The sequence below is a fragment of the Crinia signifera genome, chromosome 4 (genome assembly GCF_055691185.1).
Source record: "Crinia signifera chromosome 4, ASM5569118v1, whole genome shotgun sequence".
Taxonomy (NCBI): Eukaryota; Metazoa; Chordata; class Amphibia; order Anura; family Myobatrachidae; genus Crinia; species Crinia signifera.
The window spans coordinates 150,686,857-150,711,754 of record NC_139220.1 but is presented as its reverse complement, the minus strand read 5'-3'; the positions used below and the strand labels follow the sequence as shown (position 1 = coordinate 150,711,754).

General features: G+C 37.5%; 1 protein-coding gene across 14 annotated transcripts in view; it reads right to left on the bottom strand.

The window, feature by feature from the left end:
- FOXP2 (forkhead box P2) overlaps positions 1-24,898 on the bottom strand; it is a 244,793-nt gene that overhangs the window by 38,212 nt on the left and 181,683 nt on the right. For all 14 annotated transcript variants that reach the window (XM_083182764.1, XM_083182762.1, XM_083182768.1 and 11 more), the window contains 6 exons: positions 14,623-14,824; positions 14,273-14,349; positions 14,039-14,140; positions 11,360-11,481; positions 8,243-8,312; positions 7,311-7,474 (listed from right to left, as the gene is read on the bottom strand). In XM_083182764.1, the coding sequence (XP_083038890.1) occupies positions 7,311-7,474; positions 8,243-8,312; positions 11,360-11,481; positions 14,039-14,140; positions 14,273-14,349; positions 14,623-14,824 (737 nt within the window). The remainder of the gene's footprint in view (positions 1-7,310; positions 7,475-8,242; positions 8,313-11,359; positions 11,482-14,038; positions 14,141-14,272; positions 14,350-14,622; positions 14,825-24,898) is intronic.

Below are 24,898 nucleotides of genomic sequence, written 5' to 3'. Positions count from 1 at the left end.
TTTTAAATGTGTGTTAATACTTATTTTATGCATCATTAAGGGGGGGTATTCAATGTGGGATCACGGCTGTGATCCAGGCCTGTTTGCAGTCAGATCGACCGCAGAACGGCAGGCGGGATTCAATGTCCCTCCTGCCGCTCGGAGCAAAGGGGTCGTGGCCGCAAAAACGGCCGTGGATTGTCGATCTGCGGCCCAGATAACGACAATCCATGGTCGGTATCGGCAGAATGGGCCCGCCAGATTCTGAAGTCAGGCCCATTCTGCTGTGATCCCTCATCAATGCTGTCGTTAATGACAGCATTGAATAGGGAGCTGCCGCTATTTCCCACGTCGGAATAGTGAAAATTACAACCATTCACTTGTTGATTACTTTTAGCACTGCTTAATAGCTGTGCATCCTTCGTATGTTCACATACTACGGTATATTAACAAATTATTATAATATTTTAATATTTCACCCTAGCATTCAGCATATTGAAATATGATTTAAGTTGGGCAGATACTTGCTTATGCAACTAGACAGTTTTGTTGTTTTAATCTAAGGGTGAAATTTAATGGGAATAATAATAATAATAATAATAATAATAATAATAATAATAAGAAGAAGAAGAAGAAGAAGAAGAAGAAGAAGAAGAAGAAGAAAAAGAAGAAATATCCAGTTTTTTTAAAAATGGCAATCATTTACACTGCAATATCAAACTGATCTTGCAGTGTAAATGATTGCCACCTTGAACAAACTCTAGATTTCTTACTAAATCTCTCACTTTCTGAATCTATCATCCTATTCAATTTCACACTTTATATGTCTCCAAATTTTTGTGTGTGTATACCAGTCCAGTTCAGCAACTGTCAGGACTGTCCAACTAATAAGTATCCAAGTGGCTTAAAGCATATGAATTGACCTATGAAGCAGATTACATTTTTGTTCATTAATTTCAACAGTTGTAAATATTATTTAGTAGTAATGTAGTAATCACTAGCAGCTTTACAATGATCATGTTATCAAAGAGACATGTTAGTCTTAGTTTGTGATTAAAGTACATGCACATATAAATGCATGCCCACTGCACTCGCATTCACACCAAATTCCTGTCTTTTCCAGCCCCGATGCCAGCCCTCTTCTCACAGCAAGTCTGGACAAAATGAAAAAAACATTTATATTTAAAGTCTTTGAGGGGGTGAGTTAAAATGATTATGAGCTTTGTTGAAGATAGGAACTACACAGTAATTTAAGCTAAAGGATGGGGACTGTGGACCATTTGAAAGCTACATGGAACAGAACAGGTCTCTTTGTACAACTCAGGCACTTTGTTGGAGAACCTGGATTTTGGAAAAGACAGGATCTTTTATTCAGATGTAAAATAACCATCACAAGGACCTTGTGAGGAGCACATAGTATTTGTAGGTTGTGAGCAAATTATTGAAAGGAAGTCAAAAAGGTCCTGACTGGTAAATGAGTTTAAAATTTAATGATGGAAGATAGAGAAAAAAAAAGTTCCAGCAGTATCAGTAATTAGGTACATTGATGACAAGCTTCAGGGAGCTGCAGCATGGGTTGGGAAAATCATTAAGTAGGCAAGCAGAGATGGCAATGAGCAGGGTACTAGACAAAAGGTTTTACACTCTAAGGGACTAAACATAGTACAGTGTGATAAATCTCGTTTCTTCTGAGGTGAAGTCAAAAAACACAATTCGATGTAGAACTGTTAAGGCCATGTTCCTTACTTGAAGATACAGTAGCAACTGTGCGTAACAGAGCATTTCATTTACACTTGTAACCAATTGTAGTCCCCAGTATTTTTAAGGGGTCACATTATAAGTTCATGTGGAAATAAAAGCTTCACATTATTTGTATCTTTAAATGAATAAATATTTTTATATTTTTAAATAGAGTAATTATATAATTAACCAAATATTATACATAATCAAAATAATGAATGTTATTGTTTCAATATCCCCTTTTTTTACTTATGTATTTTATATTTGCATTTTATTGTTGATTTGTGCATATAGAATGCATTCATGCAACGAGGATATGTCTATATGACAACTGTCACATATGTGGATGCCTCATGCCAATGCATGGTTCATAATGATAGGGAAACCGCAACTTCTGCTGGAATTGATCACTTTCCTTGTTTAGGAGTGAAATGCTCTCAGGAGCTTATAGCTGTCTTCTTTCTACTCAAGGTTTTATTACTTCTTTTGTAATATTTAACACATCTAAAGACACCTTCAGAAGACAAATCTTTAATTTTAAGGATTTAATGGAGTACGACGACGTATAATACCCGCTGTACCTAGTTTGTCGTGTGCAAATGTAATAATAAATGAATTACGGGGACTGACTTCCATTTAGATAGCAAAGGTTAAATGTATGATCATACAATGGATTTTAGATCCTCTACAATTTTTTGCATGTATTAGCAATAAGAGCCATTGGGACTTGGTTGTGCCATAAAAATGCAATATTACCGTATGGGCCTTCATAGAGAAAAGCCTCAGAAATAAGATCTGTTATTCTGTCAGTCATGGAAAATATTTAATGTTCTATTAATAGATTTACACTTTATTTTAATTATTTGTCTACACCTAAATAAATCAAGAATGAAAAAAGTCTGTTTCCCTATACACTCTACAGCTCAGTGATCTTTATTGTCCAAACTCAACCAAACACTTTTAATATTCTTATATACTTAATATAACTTTGCTGACACTTGCCAAATGTAGTCACAGATGATTTAACATTTAGGGTGGGATATTAACGGTAAAATGTCATCAAAACCCTGGCAAACTTTTTTGGATGTGTCCTACAATCCCCATATGTATCAAGCTTCAGAAAGCAAAACTTTCCAGAGCTTGCAACATAATTCCCCGGAGAGAATTCCCCTAACCCCATGGAACTCCATGCAACTCCATGCAACGGGCAATTCAAATCATAACAACGGTCATTAGCTTTTATAGTCACAATTATTAATGCAAACAGTGCTAAAAAATGGCACCATGCATGCTATAAATGGTGGCATGTATCGCAATGCAATATGCAGTGCGTGATACTGTACATCACAACCTTATTTCTAGACTTCCGCATCTACTAGTATAAAACAAGCTAGGCAGAGACCAGTACGATTAGAGAGTTTAATTATTTTACATCAAACTGGTTCCAAATTTCTGTTAGTTAAAATTCATGTTTTTTCATACAGAATGCAAACCAAGCAGCTGATGTCTGAGTTAGTAGGTGTACAGTTATGCTGCCCATACACTTGTGCGATTGTATGCGATGCGATATCGCGCTGCGATTTCCCTTGATGCTCCCTGTGCAATAAATCGCAAGCCCCTTGTGACCTATAATCAGGTGATGGAATGAGGGATGGGCTATCTGGGGGTATATAAACTGTGAGACAGTACCTCGCTCTGCGATAGATCGCATATGTTTAAAAACCACATGCTGTCGCACATGTGATGTGATAAGATATTATGTGCAGCACATAATATCTTGAGATGCGAGATTCGACGTCGGGTGACACATGCGATTGGCATGCGATCCATACAATTTGTCGATGTGATTTATCGAAAATTGCATGATTGTACCCGATCTGACAAGTGTATGGGCACCATTATAAGGATATAGGCATGTGAATATTAGCCTCAGATATAAAGGTACTTATACAGAATGGTTATACAGAATGAATGCATAGCAACTTGTTGGGCCAGCACAAACTCATTACCAAGCTATCGAGTTTTTTTACTCTAAGATACAATTACAAGTAATTTGGGTAAATAACCTAATTATAAATATAAGAAATGATAATGTAATTATTCAGTTTTGCTTAGGTTATCAGTTTCTCATTGCACCATTCTGGAAAGTGCAATAACTTTCAACAGTAGATATCAAGTGCTATTGTTTGTAACCAAAATGTTCATGTCTTTTATAATAAAATATCAAAAATCAAATATAACAAAAATATATCAAAATATTAATAGCTTTAAGTTAAGGATGGCAGCAACTAACACTCAGAAAAGACTGAGCAAAGAAATAAACCCTAAATAGAAATCTTACATCATCTCATTATTATGATGAATCCTAAAAACAATATCTCCAAGGTCCACGTTGTACAATTTAGTAAACAGGAAAGTACCACATTTGACATCACTGATTAAGGCACAGCATTTCTAACGCTTCATACACATTTCTGAAATCCACAATACATCAATTTTTAATAATTTCACTCTCTCAGCTCCATTAAAAAGATGGTAGGGGAAAGATTTTAGAGTAATTAATGATATAGTTAGCTGCTAAATATTAATAGGAATCGTAGTTCTGCATAAAATATAACATATAAACCTTGCCAATACAGACACACCAGTAATTAAAGTTGAATATGTAATTATGCTGATTTATAAGACAGGGAAAAAGTTACACTTTTCTAGGCTCTATGTAAACCGTGGGTAATAGTTAAAGTTGTATTTTATGGTTTTAATAAAAGGGCAATGCACTTAATTTAGTGCAAGTTCAGAGCTGGTTTGAAGATCATAATCAGTCAGATAATGACTATGTACATTCCGAGATACTTTTATGGATATTGGCTCAATAAGGAGGATTTTCTGCTTTTGCATTAGTCACAGTTATAGCAGCAGGACGTTAATAAATATAATGTGTCTTTTCATGATCAAATGCAGATATCCCGCACATGGGATTTTAGTAAAACTGCAATGTGCTGTATATAATTTGTAATAGACTATAAACAGAAATGTAGTTAGCAAAACAAGCTGTAGTTTCATTGGTCAGTAATGTTCACAATATATGATATTTTAAGTAAAATGAAATGTTCCAGACTTAAAATGTATATCAAATTATAGCTAGGGTATTTCTGAGGGGAGTCATTCTTTACCGTCATCTAAAGGTCACTTAAGCTTATTGGCCGTGTCCTACAGACATAAAAAATATCAGTAGGTAATTGTTAGAAGGATGTTTATTTAATATAGAAAATATGAAATGAGGTTGAGGGCCTTCCTCCTGTAGGAGACTTTCTCCTGCAGCCTTACAATGTATCTCATCTAATACACATTTTGCATAGCAAAACTCAGTTTACAATGCACTCAAATATAATGCTGTAATGCTATAACGATTTATTTCCTTCACGGACTGCTGGTTGGTGCCCAATCGCTACTGTAACTTTACAGCAAGTACATTTGACAGAAGCCATATTAACACCAGTGGAGAACTACAGAATTATAGGGCTCATTGAGTTTGGCTTGGAAGATATTGGAGATGGGCAAGCGTACAGGTGAGGAGAAAGGACGAGCATTGGTGTGAACTATTTCATAATAAACTACCCATATTTCTTGCCCTGTCATTCTAGTTTTGACTGTATAAGTTGTGTGTCAATCAACTGGTTCAACATTCATTCATTCATTCATTCAGGTTTTTGTGATAAGACAGAAGGCTTTATCAAACATTGCAGACTAATCTAAACTGGTTTAAAAAGTGTACATAATGGTATGTAACTGATTAGTACACTGGAACTTTCACACACATATAGGGCCGAATGTAATAGGGTGAAAGTTTCAGAAAGTGAGAGATTTTGGAAGAGTTTTTCTAAAGCGACAATCATTTACATGGCAAAACCAACCTGGTTTTGCAGTGTAAATGATTGCACATTTTTAAAGAATGGGAAAACTCTTCCGAAATCTCTTTCTTTCTGAAACTCTCACTTTATTACATTTGGCCTATATGGTGAAATGTAATAGGGTGAGAGAATCAGAAAGTGAGAGATTTGGTAAAAAATCTCGTTTTTTTAAAGCGGCAATCATTTACACTGCGAAATTAAACAGGTTTTTTTTTACCAAATCTCTCACTTTCAGTTCTCTCACCCTATTACATTTCCCTCATAATGTAGAAACCTGCAAATGTACCATCTGTTACTTTTGGATAGGCTGCTTTAAATCCCATATGTGATATGAAGATATAAAAACCATAACCTACTGTCTTATGATAATCAAATGCACACCATGATCTCAACTTTTCACATAAATAATTGTATTTTGTCAGTAATTCCACTATACGGAGCACATAGAAGAATCACTGTGGGTGAAAAATATTTTTCTTTCGCATGCAAATTTTGCGAGATCCTTAAAAAACAAGTTGTCATGCCAGTCGACTGCAATCTATATATAACCAGATTTACTCATTTGAACCATTAATTTGTTAATTTTTATTTGATAGGGGGAGGGGGGAATACAGAGTATGTCATTGTGAATTAGAATTTTTAAAAGTACATATAGATCGTATCATCCCTGCAAGTATGTATTGTCTATTGCTATTCAAATAAAAGAGATACAGAAGTATATGTACGTACAGTTTAAAACCAAAGCTGGGATACGGTTGCTAGGTTGACACTATGAAAGTCGACATAGTTGGTTGACCATTAAAGGTCGACAGGGCTTAGGTTGACACATGAAATAGGTCGACATGGCAAAGGATGACAGGGTCAGAAGGTCAACAGAAGCATTAGGTCGACGATGGGAAGGTCGACAGTCCAAATGTTGACATGAGTTTTTTCATGTTTTTTTCCAAAACTGGCGGTATTGCATACCCTACTCTCCACTAGGGCGTGGAGGGAGAATACAATAGTTCGTTGAGCACAGCAAAGCACCATGCTTCAGTGAGCTATGCAAGGGGACACTGATACATTGTCCAAGTCGACTAATTGTACGTCAAAATTCAGGGGGGAAACTGTCGACCTTCCCATCGTCGACCTAATGCTTTTGACCTTAACCATATCAATCTATTTGACGTGTCCACCTAAGTCCTGTCGACCTTTAATGGTCAACCAAATGTATGTTGACCTTCATAGTGTCGACACTATGACACAAAGCCGATTTGGGTAAAGGGCACTATAGGCAAATAAAAATATTTTGTGGGTCTGACAAATACCTTAATTTATTTATGTCTTTGATTCTTTTTCCAGCAGAAAGTAATCAGAAAAACTCATCTTGGTAACAGAATTAGCAATAAAGATCATCTACAGCACTACACTGAGAAACTTTGGAAAATTTGACATAAAGAATTGTATTATTTAATTTTGCTATGTTCTAGAGAGAATCATGTGACCATAGCTCACACTACATATTCACAGGAGCATAATTCACCTGCTGTTTTACACTTTACATACTGTACAATGGACGTGGATATTGGCCACAGCTGTCTTTCTGAAACTTGTAAACTTAGTGTGCATATAGGAATAATTTCCATTTTTTTAAGCTGCTGAACAAAACGAAGTTGGAAGCAACAGATGATGTGCACTTACATGTGTGGCTGTGGGGAGCAGCCTGGACTGCTGTTTCCATTGCTGTCAATGTGATCCAGGGAACCATTGAGGTCTTCGTGTACCGCCTGTAGTAAGCCAGTAGATGCGTTGTTTATCAAACCTGTGTTACTCAGCAAAGGTAAACTGCTTTCTGCCAGAGCAGCCTAGATGGGAATAAAAGACAGTTTGATTATTTGTAGTGCATAAGTGTTTGTATACAAGGAGTGTAACTAGGTAAAGTACATTCGCTGCCTCGCTAATGATATTTAGCCAAAAGCAGCTAGCGCATTACCCTTTCCTGTTATACTATGATTTATATAATGGTTAAATGAACAGGTACTATTTAAATAATTATTTATAACAGGGTATTAATGTATACAATATCAATAAGGTTTTGACCAACATGTGTCTGCTTAGAAAGTTCATATAAGTTAACTTATCCTAATGTATACATGGACATATAGACTTCTTGCAAAGAATATCAAAATGATTGCTTAACTGAAGATGCTTCTGATTTTCATTGTAAGATCCCAGTAACCAGGGCAATGCTGTACACTTCTTTTATTGTTTTAGTTTAATACAAGTAGTACTCTTATTAGCATTGTCTTTTCAAGCTTTCTACATCACTAAAAATATGTATTTTAGACTCCTAGACTCATGTACTGACCCTCACGCTGGAACTTGATTGGTTAATTCATACATAAACATATTTCTACAAGCATTTACTTAGAAGGAATATGTTCCCGGACTTGCCACAGGGTGTCATTCTTGCCACTTCACATTAAAAGCAATAAGCAGAGCTAGAAAATCTACCAATTCTAAGCTATAAAACTATGGCTATTGAAAACTATTAAAGAAAAGTGCTAATACATATTTTTACTAAAACACACAGTGACTATTAGAAGACAAATGAGTCCACGTTACTGTCTTACCTGTAAACTTGCATTAAGAGCTGCTCCGTAGCCTAAACTGGTAGGTATGTTTTTTACTAACGTCGGACTACTGCAAATAAACACATAGATTAAAATAAGAACATGAATGATTCATTTAAAATGTAGGCAACACCTTAGTAAACCAAGCTACCACCAAAACTCTTAGTTTCATAAAGTGATGGCTAACCTTGACACTCCAGCTGTTGTTGAACTACAGATCCCAGCATGCCCTTCATCAATTTTAGCATGGCCAAATAGTAAAAATGTAGCAGGGCATACTGGGATGTGTAGTTCAGCAATAGCTGGAGTGTCAAGGTTAGCCATCAAGCAAGCGATCATAAACATATTCACCACAAAGAGATTTGTCTTGGATTTAAAATAAAGTTATAATGCACAAAACATGAGGATCATTTTGCTTTGATGTTGAAGTACATGTTATGATATTGTAGTTTTGGTAGCTGACGCAAGTTGATCATAAATATGAAATTAATTAAAATTTATCATTCAAACGGGAGTAGAGCATTTAATATAACAGATTTAATGCACTGTGCATCTGTATAATGATCACATCATAGCAATGAGTATTGTTAGCTCTCCTGATTACTTTCAAATGCACTTTGGAAATAATTCAAAGTACGCTTGAATTACATTTAAAGGATTTACATTATTTCTTTAAAGCATCACTCCAATGTTTTGCAACGATAAATGAGTTGTAAAAACCTATGCTTATTTTGCATGCACATATTTTTTACATGCTGTTTTTTTGCCCTTAAATAATTTTTTATTATACAGTAGTTGGCTAAAAGATATACAAAGGCAGACAGAATAGATATAACGGTACTTATGTAATATCTGGGCTCCCGTTTTTCTTATGAGACCGCGTCCCCTCGCGGGGCTCGCTGCGCTCGCCACGCTTTGGGCACGGTGGCTCGCTGCGCTCGCCACACTATATAAAATCATCTCCATTCGTAATTGGATAGTAGGGGTATGAAAAAATGGGGTGCATTTAACATGGGAGCCCAGATAATACATAAGTACTGATATAACATTATCTGGGGATTGCGCTAGGGTCATTTACAGATCCCAACCCCTCCTCCTCCTCCTCCTGCATGTCCATGTACATATGCTGTCCACTCACAGTAGATCTTGAGAAACTGTATATTAAATCTTATGCAATATGGCTGCCCAGGAACCTTACCATATAGCACCAGCACTAGGCTGATGAGATACAGAAAGGATATCAAATGGCAGAGAAGGTAAGTTAACGTAAGATCTATCCAGTAGCTCTCTTTTTAATTTATTTCAGCCTACTGGAGAGTGACAAAGTGGAGAGAGAAAAGTATGGAACAGCCAATCATTTCCTAGCTGCCAGGTGACTCGTTGGCAGTTTATCTGCCGCCAAGTCATTCTGCATCACTGGGATAAACTGTTATCTACAGTAGTGCTGATATAACAGACATGATAATACATATACCCCAATATATATTACTATTTTCATTACAAGTTAACATTTATTGAAGTGAATAAGGTACTTGTTTCGTTTCATGGCGGCAACAGCCGTGCTTCTGAGTCCCCTTGCGGGGCTCGCTTCGCTCGCCCACGCTTCGCTCGCCCACGCTGCGGGCTCGGTGGCTCGCTGCACTCGCCACGCTATCTAAAATCAACTCTGTGCTAAAGTGGATAGTAGGGGTATGAACTATCTACGTTGGCATAGAGTTAATTTAGTTTATTATAGATAGTTTGGTGAGCGCCGTACCCGGAATTTCACGGCGGCAGCCCGTGCTTTTTGAACTAGCTTCGGATCACATTGCACACAAATCACATGCGATGCAATCTAGTTCAAAATGCACAGAAATATTGTACCATGTATGGGCACCTTTAAGCAGCAGTGAAGAAGGTTAAAAAATAAATAAAATGACTGCTGGAATTGTAGAGTTCACCCCATGCTCACCTGCTAATTATTCATTGCATTAATTGAATGATGGACGGAGGCCTAACAGAAGGTCATACAGGGATCACTGCACTTTGCATGTTCACAGGAGATATTGTACATTACCAACCTAAAGATTTGGTTATATTTACATTTACCACTTAAAAGGTGGATGTGAGGTGGATGTAAGCAGGAAGACCGAGTACAGCTGAAAAGACCACGATTACAGTTTCTGATTGGTCCACCTGCTTCCACACCTCCTCTATAGCATCATCCAGCCCAAATTCTCCACCAGTGCTGATAAATAAACAGTGAACATCCAGGACAAATTGCAGTATGCCAGAGGACCATGTACTCAGTGGAATAGTCAATAAGCATGAAGGTTTAGGTATAATAGATGGACCATTCACAGAAGACAATTGAACAAGTTATAAATTCTCTTATCTGTCCTTTGCCATTATTTTAATTAAAAGGCCTTTACGCTTACATAGGAACAGTAATCCCAAATTATAAATATGATTAACTCATATTGATTTAAATACTATTTCTGACTTGAAATCTGATCCATAATGAATAGATATCAGATTTCTATTTGGGTCGCATCCTGTCTATAAAATAGAAACACTAAAAAAAATTCATAAAGGAACACATATATTTAAATTTAATAATTAATCATTGCAAATCAAGGTTGATAAAAAAAGTGTTTTTTTTTTTTCTTTTATCATTGCTATAAATCATGATTTGCCATCTTTAAGAAAAAAATATAAAAAAAAAAAACTGTCAAAAGACATTCTACTATTCTTGCATTTCTACAGACATGATATCATCATACTGGCGACATGCATGGGAAAGATGGGATGAAATTTTACAGAATGTAAATCCTTTTGGCTACTTTCATGAATATGAATCTAAATGTTTTACAGAGGTGTCAGTGAGGTCTCTGCAGAAATAAAAAAACATGCTACTGTGACATCTCACACAGGAATCTGTCTAAAGTAGAAAGTATTAATTTATCATTATTACCCTGTCAATTGATTGTCAATGCTCATATTCACTGTCAAAAACATTACTAAAATCAGACCACTTTACATTTGACCCCTGTGGAGAAAAGATGTCACTTCTACTGAACACTATTAGGAAATAGCGATAGATATTTATCATGTTACACAAACAGAATGGGAACATACCCGGTAATTTTTTGCGACCTCCTTTTCTGATATTCTGCTTCATCTACTGTCCATACAGCCCCTTTAACATTTTCCACTCGAACAAAACATTTGTGCAGACTGAGATTGTGACGAACAGCGTTCTAAATAAGATATATAATAGGAGAGAGCACTTCAGTGAAATAGTCCACAGTTTGTTAATTCAGATGCCATGAATTAAAAATAGACATTTCAGTTTTGTTATAACATGAACAGAACTAAAAAAAAAAGGCTATCTTGAACTCTGTTATATGAACCTTTCTAGCTATTTTAATAATAGCTATGTCAGAACCTTCTTTTCACTGAGCTGGTCTAAATTGCAATATCTGTACAAATTACAGTATCTTTGAAATGCCAGAACAATTAGGTCACCTCAGCTCTGTCCCTGATCAAGCACTCAGGGACAGATGAAATGTCCAAAGGTACCAGTCCTGCTTGAGGTATTAACATGCTAAAAAGGCTACAAGTGACAAGTGCTAATTTTACACAAAGCTTTATGCAAATAAGCTCAAAGGCATTCTTTTCATCCCACAATAATGAAATGACAGAGTTTGTTTATTCAGTATTATTAGATGCCATTTTCTAGTTACAGTTTAATGTTTTCTGACTACAGGCTCATTTGAGCGATGAGTGTGCTATATAGACATACTGTATAGCTAAAAAATATTTGTATACACATGCTTTCATTCACCTTGCATTGTTCTCTTTTAACAAAATATTCATTATAATATCCACAATGATTAGGTTTATAATTACAACTGTCATATATATACTGTATATATGTAGACTCCATATTTTGATAACGTTCTGTACATAATCACTCAAGCACTGTTTACTTTAGGGCTTATAATGTGAATATTGGTGCACAAGCTCCAAAAACAGTATAAAATAATAATGAAATCCTACATTTGTGCAAAGAAAAGACAACATATTTATTCTAAACAAACAGTCTACTTAGTAATTAGTCAACATGATAAGTTATACAGTGGGTGGTAGAAACATATTGATCTGTTAACCTTATCAGTAGTATGTGGGCAGAAGCATCAATCTCTATCATTGTTCTGTCTTGAAGGGGTTAAACACAGTTGAAACGTTTACTGAGAAGATCGTTAATCTGACATATTTTTATTCGGGTTCTACTGCCGTATACTATCAAGTCAATTCGGTAATGACCTAATTCTTATTTCTTGAATATAAAACAAAGTAATTTTGATAAAGATTTCTTTTTTATTTGCACAAAGACAAGCTTCTGGCTTGCTTTAAGAGGAGAATTCTTAAAAAAAAAAAAAAAAGCATAAGCAGATCTAGCATCTGACCTGAAATCCAAGGATTTGATTGATCTTAATGCCCATGGCTCGGAATATGATAATTTTAATATTAATGAGCAAATGAGCAGTTTTATTATGCATGCGATATAGTTAGAACTAATAAGCTGTTCAGAATGAGTTTTGCTGGATCCCCGAGCTGTGGAGATGAGACCGAGCTAAGATATTAAATCACCTTTCATTTCTTTTTAAATTTCTTTCAGTAAATCAAATGACAGAAAATTCTGTACAATCTCTAATGAGTAACAAAAGAAAATGCAAATCTTCAACATAAATATTACCTATTGAAAAAGTCGCTAAGTAGATTCTATGCAGGTTGAAGTCGTTATTTTTCACTCAACAAAATGTGTATCCCTTAGCAGTGCGTAAATAAAACAATTGCATCATTTCGCTCTACCTCACAGCAGCTAATAACTTCTAAACATTTTGTAAATGAAAAGCATTATAAACCTTTCACACCCATATATCTGTAATCGCCTGCCAAATTCATTTGCATTTTAAATCCAAATTAATTCACTTTAGCATATCTCACAGTTGAAAATTCTTAGTATGCTGATGAGTGCTTTACCGCCTCTGTTCTCCTCAGCTACAAACATTCTCCTCTTTTGTATGAAATGGCTTGTGGCTAATTGATGTTTCTGACTGATTTTTGAAATGAAAATAAAACAGTTCACTTAGACTGTGCTGAGTACCCTTATCTTCCCAGACATTGCTCTCTAGCCGATATAGATGGACACAAGTAACATTTTTAGCATCCTGTAGGATAAAGCCAATGAAGTTGTTTGGACAGGGATATAGATGAACCCTTTTGTCTCAGTAAATAAACTGCATTTATGTTCTGACAGGATAATATTCACTTTACTTTCTTTTTAGTTCCAGCTGAGTAGCCCCAGTCCTGACTACAGTGGCAGAATTAGCCTGTATGATGAGCTATGAGGTGTACAAAAGACACAGATCGAGACAAAACCTACAGCCTCCATTTGTTGCACAAGGCAAACAGACATTTTTCAAACTAATTAGCCAATAATATGCAAGAGAAAAAGTAATATAGTGCGACTAACAAAGGTGTTGATGATTGAGTGCTCACACTGTAATTAGTGTGTCAGACCCTCATTTCTCTGCCAAGCCTCTGCTATTAATTGCACCAAATTAGAAAACGATATCAGAGGCAAAATTATTCTTTCACTTGTCATTTTGAGAGAGAGAATTCATTCCATTCAAGAGGCAGGTTAAAAAGAGGGGACGCAGATACTAATCTGCTTATGTCATGGAAATAAATGGTCCTTGTGCTATCAGCAAGTATGTGAGCCATCTAAAGCTGTTTGAAAGTAGTTACCTTCCAAGTTGCTGCATTACGCCTGAAGTAAGCAAACGTCCGTGTAAACCAGCTGTAAATTTCATTAAGTGTTAACTGCCTGTCATTTGATTCCATGATAGCCTGAAATGAGACAAGATGCATAGTGACATTAAAAAGACTTACTAACTAGACCAGATGTCAATGGAAGCCCTGTGTCATCTTGCACTATTAATGCATGTACATGTAATAAAAGTTCCATTTCCTCATACATACCTGCCTTATGAGAGTTGCATAAGTAAACGGAGGACGGACGTCTGCATTTTTATAAAACTCGTAATTCGGGGCAATTTCTGTGAAACATAAAGCCATTTTTAGTCTAAACATAACTATAATGGATAATAAAGTGATAATAAAGAGTTTTATTATCAACAAATGTGCAATGTAAACTTCAACAATTACATCTCTCGTATCTATGAAAACAATGTTTATCCTAACTTCTTAATTCGCAATCTCAACCCGCTTAAGTAACACTTAGTCTACAATAAAGAAAGACATAAACTATCTCTGACTACCTGGTCCAATATGCACATTCAGAGCTAAAAATAAAGCCATGATCAGTCTACCTGAGGACATGGGAATGTTGTACTTGTCAGAATGTCTTCTTCGAATGGCCCCAACATTGGGTACACTGGCCGGAGTGATTACAGAGGGTCCCTGGGTAATTGGAGTGACAGGTGCTGTCGGTGTGGTTGGGGTTTGAGGTAAGCTTTGAGGGGATGTGTCCAACATGTTTTTAGACATGGTGACACTAGACACCAGGTTTAACTGAAAGACATATAAAGAACAACAAAATGAAATAACATATCTCTGTAATAGGTTCATAAGCATGTGAAAGTACATATATTTATTTAGCATGCAGATTGTTACCTTAGCATTTTGCATAAGCAGGAACATATTCCAAATCATTATGATAAAATTTTATTACATGAACTCTAATTAGAGAACACAGGGAGAGATTATATAATAATCCTCTTAAGCATTACTTTGGTCAAATATGTAACAGTGAATTCAACTTTCTAGATGGCTTCTTAGAAACAAGGTAGATTCTGATGAGTGAATTATTTGAACGCAAAAAAGAAATTCTCACTCTCTCTCTCTCATATATATATATATATATATATATATATATATATATATATATATAAATATATATATATAATGGAGACAAAACTAAAAGAAAGAACCTTACATAAGTTCATATTCCAAGCCTGCCAGAGTGTTTGTTCATAGCCCTAAATCTCTGATGAGAAGCTCCAACCAGCTGGAAAATCTTACACTGACCTTTAGTCTCCTTGCTAATTTGGTGGAATGGTAATGACATTACTACATATTCAAACAAAATTGTCTTAATTGCAAATTAGCCAGAGGAGGCTGAAATTTTTCAAATTAAATCTGATTGGAGATAGGGAGAGGGAAATGGTATTTCCTCACTAACAATCATTTGTGGCATGTGTTAACAAATATAATGAAATGTCAAGTTTGCCAATTCCTCTGGAAGGATCATTTTCAATTTGTGATTACAGTGTCACTTATTGCTGATGTACCCTGGAAAGTTGGTGTCAGAGTAAAGAACAGGAAAATAGGTGCGAATATATGCAATCTGTTCTAAAATGTGTCCTCTATTAATCCCTATAGCGAACTACTGTTCCTCATTATAAAAAAAAAAACCTCATCACCTCTACCACACCTCTCTGGCCATAAATAGCATCCAATTAGCAAAATTTAGAAGTAGTGAAACACTTGCAATGATTACAACCATCAATTGAATGGCATTCATCAGAGATAATGTGCGGGTAATTTGATTCATAGCCCTACTTAACCCCTTCACGCTTCTCCAGAAAAGGAAGTGTTAAAATACCTAGCTAGATGCATGTAATAATTATTTGTCTGCACACTATATTAGCCTATTCACCTAAACATATAAAAAATCATCAGCTTCTGCATGGAATTTAGCACACCTGCCCTTTAAAAATCCCAAACATTCTTTTTTGATACAAACATATTTTTAATATGGAGAAATGGTGTGTACGGCATTGATTGATCTTTCTTTGTGGATTTGTTTTACACATTTAGTCAGTGGAGAGATTTGTTAGGGAAACAAAAATTAACATATGCCAGCTAATTGTTCCTCTTTCTTGGGAAGCAGCCAGAAGAAGCACATTAGCAGTCTAATAATAACGACTGGCACCCTGAAGGCATCCCCAAGTGCATCTGTTCCCAATAAACCACAAACTGTTATTCAGCTCCCACTCAAAGCCAGCAGCGTAAAATGGGAATTCTTTGTTACGTATATAAAAAGGCTGAGATGATATTAGTAAATGCTATACTTCATGTATTAAAAAAAATTGTATGTTCATATTGCAAATGCTACAATATCTTTCACAGCCTCTACACATACAGTGTACACTGCATGACACATTCTAGCTGTATATTTAGTATATAATCATAGAGAATAGAAAATGTAATACATGATTAAAGTCTTTTACTATATGATATGGTATATTAAAACAAGGAACAAAAGCAGGACACTGAAATGTATCGAGGTTTTGGCAGTGTTCATGGATACATAGATATATTGAGAGAGTTGTTGAGGGATGTTTACAAATGTGCATAATTAATTCCTTAAAACGGACAAATAATGACAGTTTTTATTCCTTACTATAAATGTGACTTGCATCACTCACTAATGTCAGCAGGAGCAGGACTTGGCAATATGACATTCTGCTTGACATTTAAAAAAATGCTCAGTTAAACTTGTCAGTGACATATATGCTTGCAAGGCACATGTTTGGTGGTAAGCTATACAAGCTCATTATTACTACAGTTAATTGTCATTGCCATTTTTTATTACGTCTAAAGTTAGCATTTTGTTTATTACATTTTGCAAATGTCCACTCCTCTGCTTATTTTACAAAAGTTAATGTAAAAGCCAATTTAAAAATGATCCTTCAACTACTGTATTAACCTAATATAAACAAGATGTGTTTTACATCTTTCAATCACGCATTTGCACACGTACAGTACGATTGCCTTATTAATGCATTGATGCTATGGCGTGCCTATGTAAAATGGATGCTTACCTACAAGGTTTTTAAGAACAGAAACGAAGAGGGAAGAATGTAGCACCTACAACTGTTTTATCATGACCCAATCATCTTTTTCTTAAAAACCTAAGCATGTTCATCACCCATTTTATAGGGATCAATGACCCAAACCATTATATTGCTGTCAACTTTGTGTTGAGAGAGTAACAGCGTTTAAAGTTTTTAAACAATGCCTGTGTATGCCATGCACTTGGTTAAACATGGTAAGGCCACCTTCAACAGGTCTTGCAACCAAATATAAAATAAAGTATACAATATAAACCATTAGAATATATTTTTTAGATTTAGAATTTATAATACAATGCTTGTTTTATTTATGGTACTCAGGGGGGGAGGGGGGTATTCAATTAGGAGCAAAGTTTATGCTCCCTATGAGCAAGTATGACTGTATAACTCACTTACAGTACTTCTGGTTTTGTGCATTTCAGTAAATATATGAGTCCAATCCATCACAGGCGTAAGTTCAGATGCTGTTGAAAGTGTTTACATAACATCGCCATGGCATCTTACTTCCCTCATGTGTGTCTGTGTGTGTCTGTGTGTGTGTGTCTGTGTGTGTGTGTGGGGGGGTGATAGATAATTGATTTCCCCCCAGTGTGTTGGTATACAGTAAGTTATTGCTATACATTTTATGTTCAGGTAAATATTTCAATATATTTTAAGAATTTGTTCCAAAATACCTTTGGCAACTTTCACCACTTGATATAATACAGCAAGGGGAAATGTACTTTACTGCTACCAGAAAATGATTTGTGTTATTAAGTAATTGGCAGTTCTATATTTGAATATACAAGTATAAGGACTCAACTGCACCTACTGAGCTTTCTAGGTACTGACTGGTGCCTGAAATGTACATTAATGATAGGATTTATGGAACATTTGCTATAAGTACAATAGATTACACTGGATGTACCGCTCATGGAAAACAGATTAAAAATACATGACTATAACATGTCTAAAGCAAATCTTAGTGTTCAGTTATTTTTACCTATTTTTCCAATGCACATAACAGTTTGTGAACCTACCGGCCTCAATGGGCATACACATGGGGTGATTTTTTTGCTGTTTTCTAAGCAATCTGTCTCGATCGCTTAGAAATTAAGCACAAAATGATCCATGTGTACAGACCATAGGTATGGCTATGCGCAGTCCCTCTTGTTACCATCACCCGGTCAGATCTTAAGCACATGCAGTCTAGATATAGATTGACTACATGTGCATAAAGAACACTGAGATAGCACTGATCGCCCATACACACATCATTATGTGCGTGTATGGGCGATCTAACCACCGGGGAATTTGCCTGCTCTACATCACTTATCAACCATCGCTAAGCAGGATCACCCTGTGTGTATGGGGCTTTAGTGTAGTAAATGATAAGCAGAGAGTAGCAAAGTAAACATATTAGAGATCCTCTGCACACTGATCCTGCACTCCCTCACCCCAATGTGTGAAATTTGATCGGGTGTGGTATAACTGACATCGGAATCCCGACTGCCCAGACTCAGACAGCGGGGGGAGCGCAATGAAGCCCCTTGGTCGTGGACCCCCTCAAGGGAGAATACCTGATGCCCATGTGTCGGGCTTTTAGCAGTCGGGATTCCGACATCAGGTAATGACTGTCGGAATCCCGACTGCCGGCGATTCCTCCGGCACCCCTCTGATCAAAATGTACAGTAACACAGATTATCCTATGAATTAAAAAATTGTTAATTTTAATTATGATAAATAAATAGCAAATACAAAAAATCATTACTTTATTTTGCAAGCTTTGTGATTATGAAAAAAAAACTATTATTTAGAGATTACGATACATTTGAAAAAAACATTCACATTACAATTCTAAGTTGCAGAGCTAAGCATGTGCGTTGTGCTACATATTAGACAGTAGCACCTTAAAAGATTGTCTTAATTTCCAAGTCTGCAGTTATCCAAGAACTGTCAACTTCTCTTCCTCTTGATTACCCACCCCTGTACCATCAGCCAAAAATAAAGTCTGCTGAGTGAGGACACTGCATAATTTGCTCCATATTTTTACACCACATTTCATGGACTCCCTAAAGCTGCAGACTTAAGTTAAAGCATAGCGATATATATATATATATATATATATATATATATATATATATATATATATATATTATTTACATTACTTTAAAAGTCTTGTATCAATTTACATGGGAGTATCAGACAAGAATGTGGACTCCTGCTAGCCACAATTCATATTACAATAAAAAAGATTAAAGACAGAAATATGTCAGAAAAATATGTTCAAAATAAGCTGCAGAAATATAAATTTCTATATGTATGCAAATGAATATGTTTACAATGTTCCGCTAAGTTATTTTAGCAGCCGGCCATAACAAGCATAACATGTTTGTAGGCATGCAATCATGAACTGATAAAGGAGAATGTATTATTAAGTAAGGAAAAGCATGTAAAAACTAAGATGAACATTTAACCACCTTAGCTCATCTGAATATATTCAAGGTTGGGTGAAACTCATTATTCAGGACTTGCAGCCTTGATAACTTTGATTTTCATCCATCCATAGCATGGCCAAAAGGTACCGTTTAATGAAGTACCATTCAGAGAGTAAATGGGGTCATATAATAGTGCGATTGCACCTTGTGTTCATGTACTGATAGCTGTTAAGGGTGCAGTGATGAACCAACAGAGCTCATTTCTCCCTGGTAATAAATTCATCCTATTAATATTTATCAAATGTGTGGGCTGTCTCAACTGAAACAGTACACACGAGATCATAAATCTCTACTATCATATCAATTTAAGGCTGTTTTGTATAGAGAAAACTATATATATATATATATATATATATATATATATATATATATATATATTTTTCCCCTCTTTTTGTATTGGCCTTTTTAACTTTTGTGATTCTACTGAGCATTTCAGATATCTCTTTTCAGTGGTATCTTTAAACTGTGGTATCGTTTTAAATCGTTCGTCTAAGATTCTGTATTAATTGCTCACCATCAAACACAATTAGCAATTCTTTCATGTGTGGTTTATGTAATGTAATACTTCAATTACATTATTCATTCAGGTTCTGTTTTGGATTATAGGCTGAAAATTCTTTATTAGTGTAGATGTAGCCATGCTGCTGGAGTTTTAAAAAATGCACTGATTGAATAATTAATTGGAAAAGAACAAGCTGTAGATTCCTGATGGATTTATGAGACAATTATTCTATCTTGTGATTACCTACATTGTGCTATAGCAAGCTACAGGACAACTAATTTTATTCAAATGAAACACCAGGATCCATCAAAGTATAGCAACACTACCAAGAACATTTTCTCTATATAGGCTGCGATGGGTTAATAGTGTAATAGACTGCTAAAAGAAAAACAAGCAAGCAATATGCCCGATGTTTCCTTATATATAAAAATGATTATTATGGTATAGATAAATCTAATAATACTAATATGGGGTTTAATTATAATTATACTGTAGGTGGTATTCAGGGGAGGCCAAGATCCCATACACTATGATCATAGATAGTATGTTCCACCAGGGGTGCTGGGATGAGCACTACTGTAAAGCTGTGTACACACGGGGGCAATAGGGGCTGAAATCACTGGAAATATGGTCGCAGGCGACCATATTGCCAGTGATGGGAGTGTGCCCTGGCGATAAATCGCCGGGTGCGTGCTCCCGTTTTCAGCCCCATTATAATCGCTGGTTGCAGGAGCTTGCTCCTGCGACCAGCTGATTACCTCTGCGGCCCCACTGGCAGACAGAGCCGCCGAGAGGCAGGGGGGGCGGGTACATTTTACCTGGGCCCGGGCCTGCCAGGGGGGCCCGGGTCCAGACACACACTTTAAAAAAAAAAATAGTTGGGGCTGCGGGAGGACTAGTGTCCGCCCGCCCGACCACCCGCCCATGTGTCCGGCCACCAGCTTGTCATTTGCGGCTGCCCCTGCCTTTCCCTTCCCCTGCATATAGTGCAGTGTCACAGAGAATGAGAGACAGACGCTAGAAGTCATAGTTCACCTCTAGCGTCTGACAGGAAGCACAGCTCTGCACTTCCTGGTAATGCTGCCGGGCTGTGCTCCCTGTCAGACGCTGGAAGTGAAAAATGACTTCTAGCGTCGGAAGCAGGGGAGAGTGAAACTGACAGCCAGGGCTCTGCACTGCGGGGCTGGCCCCGCCCACCACACTCGGAGCAGCAGCACGGCTCTGTGTGTCAGGGACAAGCCCTGCTCCTGCCTCTTCCTGCTCCTATATGTCTGCCTTTAGCTGCCTGCTCCACTACACTGCCGGGTCCCTGCACCTGCACAGGAGGGAGAACACAGCCAGGTGAGAGCTGTATCTCCTGGGGCAGTGGGGGCTGCAGAAAATGTGTATGTATGTGGGGTGGGGGTGGGAGGAGTTGGCTGGGTGTAATTTAAAACAGAGGTTGGCTTTAATATGATTTTTTTTGGGGGGGGGGGGGGATCTGTGTATAATGTAATACTGTACAATGGTGTGTGTGTGTGTGTAATGTAACAGCAGTGTGTGTGTACTGGCTGTAAGATGGCATGCTGTGTATAATTTAATATAATGGTGTGTGTGTGTAATGTAACAGCAGTGTGTGTGTGTGTGTGTACTGGTTGTAATATGGAGTACTGTGTATAATTTAATATTATGTGTGTTATGTGGCAGTGTGTGTATGGGGGAGCTGTGCGTAATGCAGGGCTCGACAAACCCCGGGGCCAGGTCACCATGGGGACCAGAACCTGCGGGTGACCAGATTTGCCAGGTATCAGATCACACTGGGCAGAGTGGTGGTTTCTGTCAATGCAACAGCCGGGCAGAGTGGGGGACAATTTCCCTGGCTCCGGCTGTGTCAGATCAAGTCCGCAGTGTGGAGATGGCTTGCGACCAATCGGAGCTCGCACTTCGGGAGCCAAGCAGGAGCAACAGTGGTGGCTCCTGATTGGCTGTCAGACCACAAGCTCCAATTGGCCCTAAAGCCACCTTGAGTTTTGAAATAGCCACGCCGTGAACCTGATCTGATACAGCCGGAGCCAGGTGGATTGTCCCCCACAGCGTTTGTCATTACCGCGCATTGTAGCGGTGGGGAGGGAGAGAGAGGGAAGAGGAGGAGGGGTTATCCCTTATGGCAAATCGCATGTTACCCCTGGCAAAGTGTATGCAACCCCTGGCATCAAGCAAGTGGTATAATATGTAATGGGTGTGTAGCATGTATAATAGGCATTGCAGTTAACACATTTTCATCCTGGCTCCTACATTTTTAAACATTTGCCAAGCCCTGGTGTAATGTAATAGCATGTATGTACTGGGTGTAATGTGGGGGAATGTGTGTAATGTAATATAGTGGTGTGTACTGACTGCAATATGAGGGGAGGGTTGTGGGGTAGATGTGTGTAATGCATACTTATATATGTATAGGCAGCAAAAGAGGCAGAAGTTTTCTTTCACATGTTTAGTGCAGTGTTACAGGAAGCAACATCCGTAACTGAATCAGGCCCAAAGTGTTCCAGAGTTTTCTTCTGCCACTGCAGGAAAACCCCATAGTGGCCATAGGTGCGCCCATAGGTGAAGTTAGACACGCCCTCTGGGCAGAGCATGACACACCCTCTCAGTGACACATTGCGTTCTTTTAGCAGCTCAAATCTCCCTGAAATTAGTTTTCAAAAGTAGGCAAGTATGATTAACCCCTTGGCAACAAGCTAGAACCACTGGCAATGGAAAATAACCCCCTTGGCAACGAGCATTTACCCCTGGCAAAAAAATAACCCCTTGGCAACATCCAATAACCCCTGGCAACGTATATTAACGCCTTGGCAACGAGCAAGAACCCCTGGCAACAGACATTAACCCCCCTTGGCAACGAGCAAGAACCCTTGGCAACAGACATTAACTCCTCTTGACAACAAGCAATAACCCCTGGCAATGCATATTAACCCTTAGCCACCTTGGCAACGGACAATAACCCCCTTGGCAACGGACATTAACCCCCTTGGCAACAAGCAGGTAATTTATAATTTATTAGAAGCCTTACTGTGGGGGGCAACATGTTGTGGCATAGTCAGTGTGTATCGATTTTTGTGTGACATCCCATTTTTTGGGGACGGTGATGCGGGAATTAAACACTGCATGCTTCTAATAAGGCGGGGAGGCTGAGGGCATGGCCAGCAGTTCACACAGCACTGGCCATGCCCTCACAGCGACAAAACGGCGCCCAAAATTTTTTGGCGTGTGCCTGCGGCACGCACATATATTCCTTTTTCCGCTGCCAAAGTTGGGAGGTATGCACCTCTTTTCTGTAGCTCGCCACTCCAGGGGGGGCCCCGTGACGCTGTTGTACCGGGGCCCAGGATTTCTCTTGGCAGCCCTGCTGGCAGAGGTTCCCTTTCATCAGCGGCCATCTCTGGTCGCTGATGAAAAGGAGAAACTGAGCAATATATTGCTCAGCCATATATTGCTAGCAGTATATATATTGCTAAAGTTTTACTTATTGAATTCTGTTAAACTCTAAAGAAGGCCCATTTGTGACATATCAGGCCAAATGTAGTAGGATGTGAGAATCAGAAAGTGAGAGATTTTGAGAGAGTTTTTCTATTTTTTTAAAGCGGCAATCATTTACACTGAAAGAGCAGGTGGATTTTGCCATGTAATTGTTTGCTGCTTAAAAAAAAAAAAGGAAAAACTCTCCCAAAATCTCTCACTTTCTAACTCTCAAACCCTATTACATTTGGCCCATAGGCTTGTGCCACCTATATGCATTGAACACATTTATAAATTGGCAATTCCCATGTCTAGTACTAAATATGCAACTACAGTAGATATTGTATTGTATCTCATGTTTTGTAACACTATGGGGCAGATTTAGTAAACTCTGTGAAATGCTCCTAACTGTGAAGTTACAGGCTGTGTTTGAAAAATTACAGGTAGGCGCTTATTGGCCGGTGATAAAAACCAGACACTTTATCACATCACTGAGCTTAATAAATCTGCCCCATAGTCCCAATATACTATTATTATACAAAGGAACACAATCATGAACTTCTCTGTAGCGAAATATTGTGCTTTCTAAATAAATGCACAAAGCAGAGAAAATTTATAATATGTTACACAAATCAGATATCACTGCAGCCAAATAAGATCATCTGCAAACAATTCCCCAAATTCTACACACAAAGCAATAGTATTTCTGGAAGTGTATTGATCCCAAAATCTAATAATAAAAACAATGCTATTCACTCCAAATAAGGCAATATGGAAATGAAAGTGTTAAAAGATGAATCTAAAAAAAAAAAGTTTTCTACTATTCTTAAGTTCTGCAAAATACAACATACCAATTATGAGCACATATTCAGAAACTGCTTATAAAATAACTACTAGGTGTAACTGACAGGGACTGTCCTACCATTAGGCAGCTGCCTATAGGTGCTGGGGTCTGAGAGGGCAGCACTAAGGCTGCTGGAATAAAAATAAGAGTCTCTTTAAGAGATATCCTTATTTTACTTAACACTAGTGGCACAAACAGATTCTACAAGCCATGGCTGCCACCCCCGCACTTAATCAACTGCTATCTGGCTGAGATATCTGATGAGCCAGCACCAGCATTAATCAATACCCACTCCCACCCCTCTCTCTATATATATAAAATCAGTTGTGAAGTCCTTTGAGGGTTGGTAGGCCAACATTTTACCTAGTGTATGGTGACATTATGCGTTGCATCGGCCCTGATAACACATAA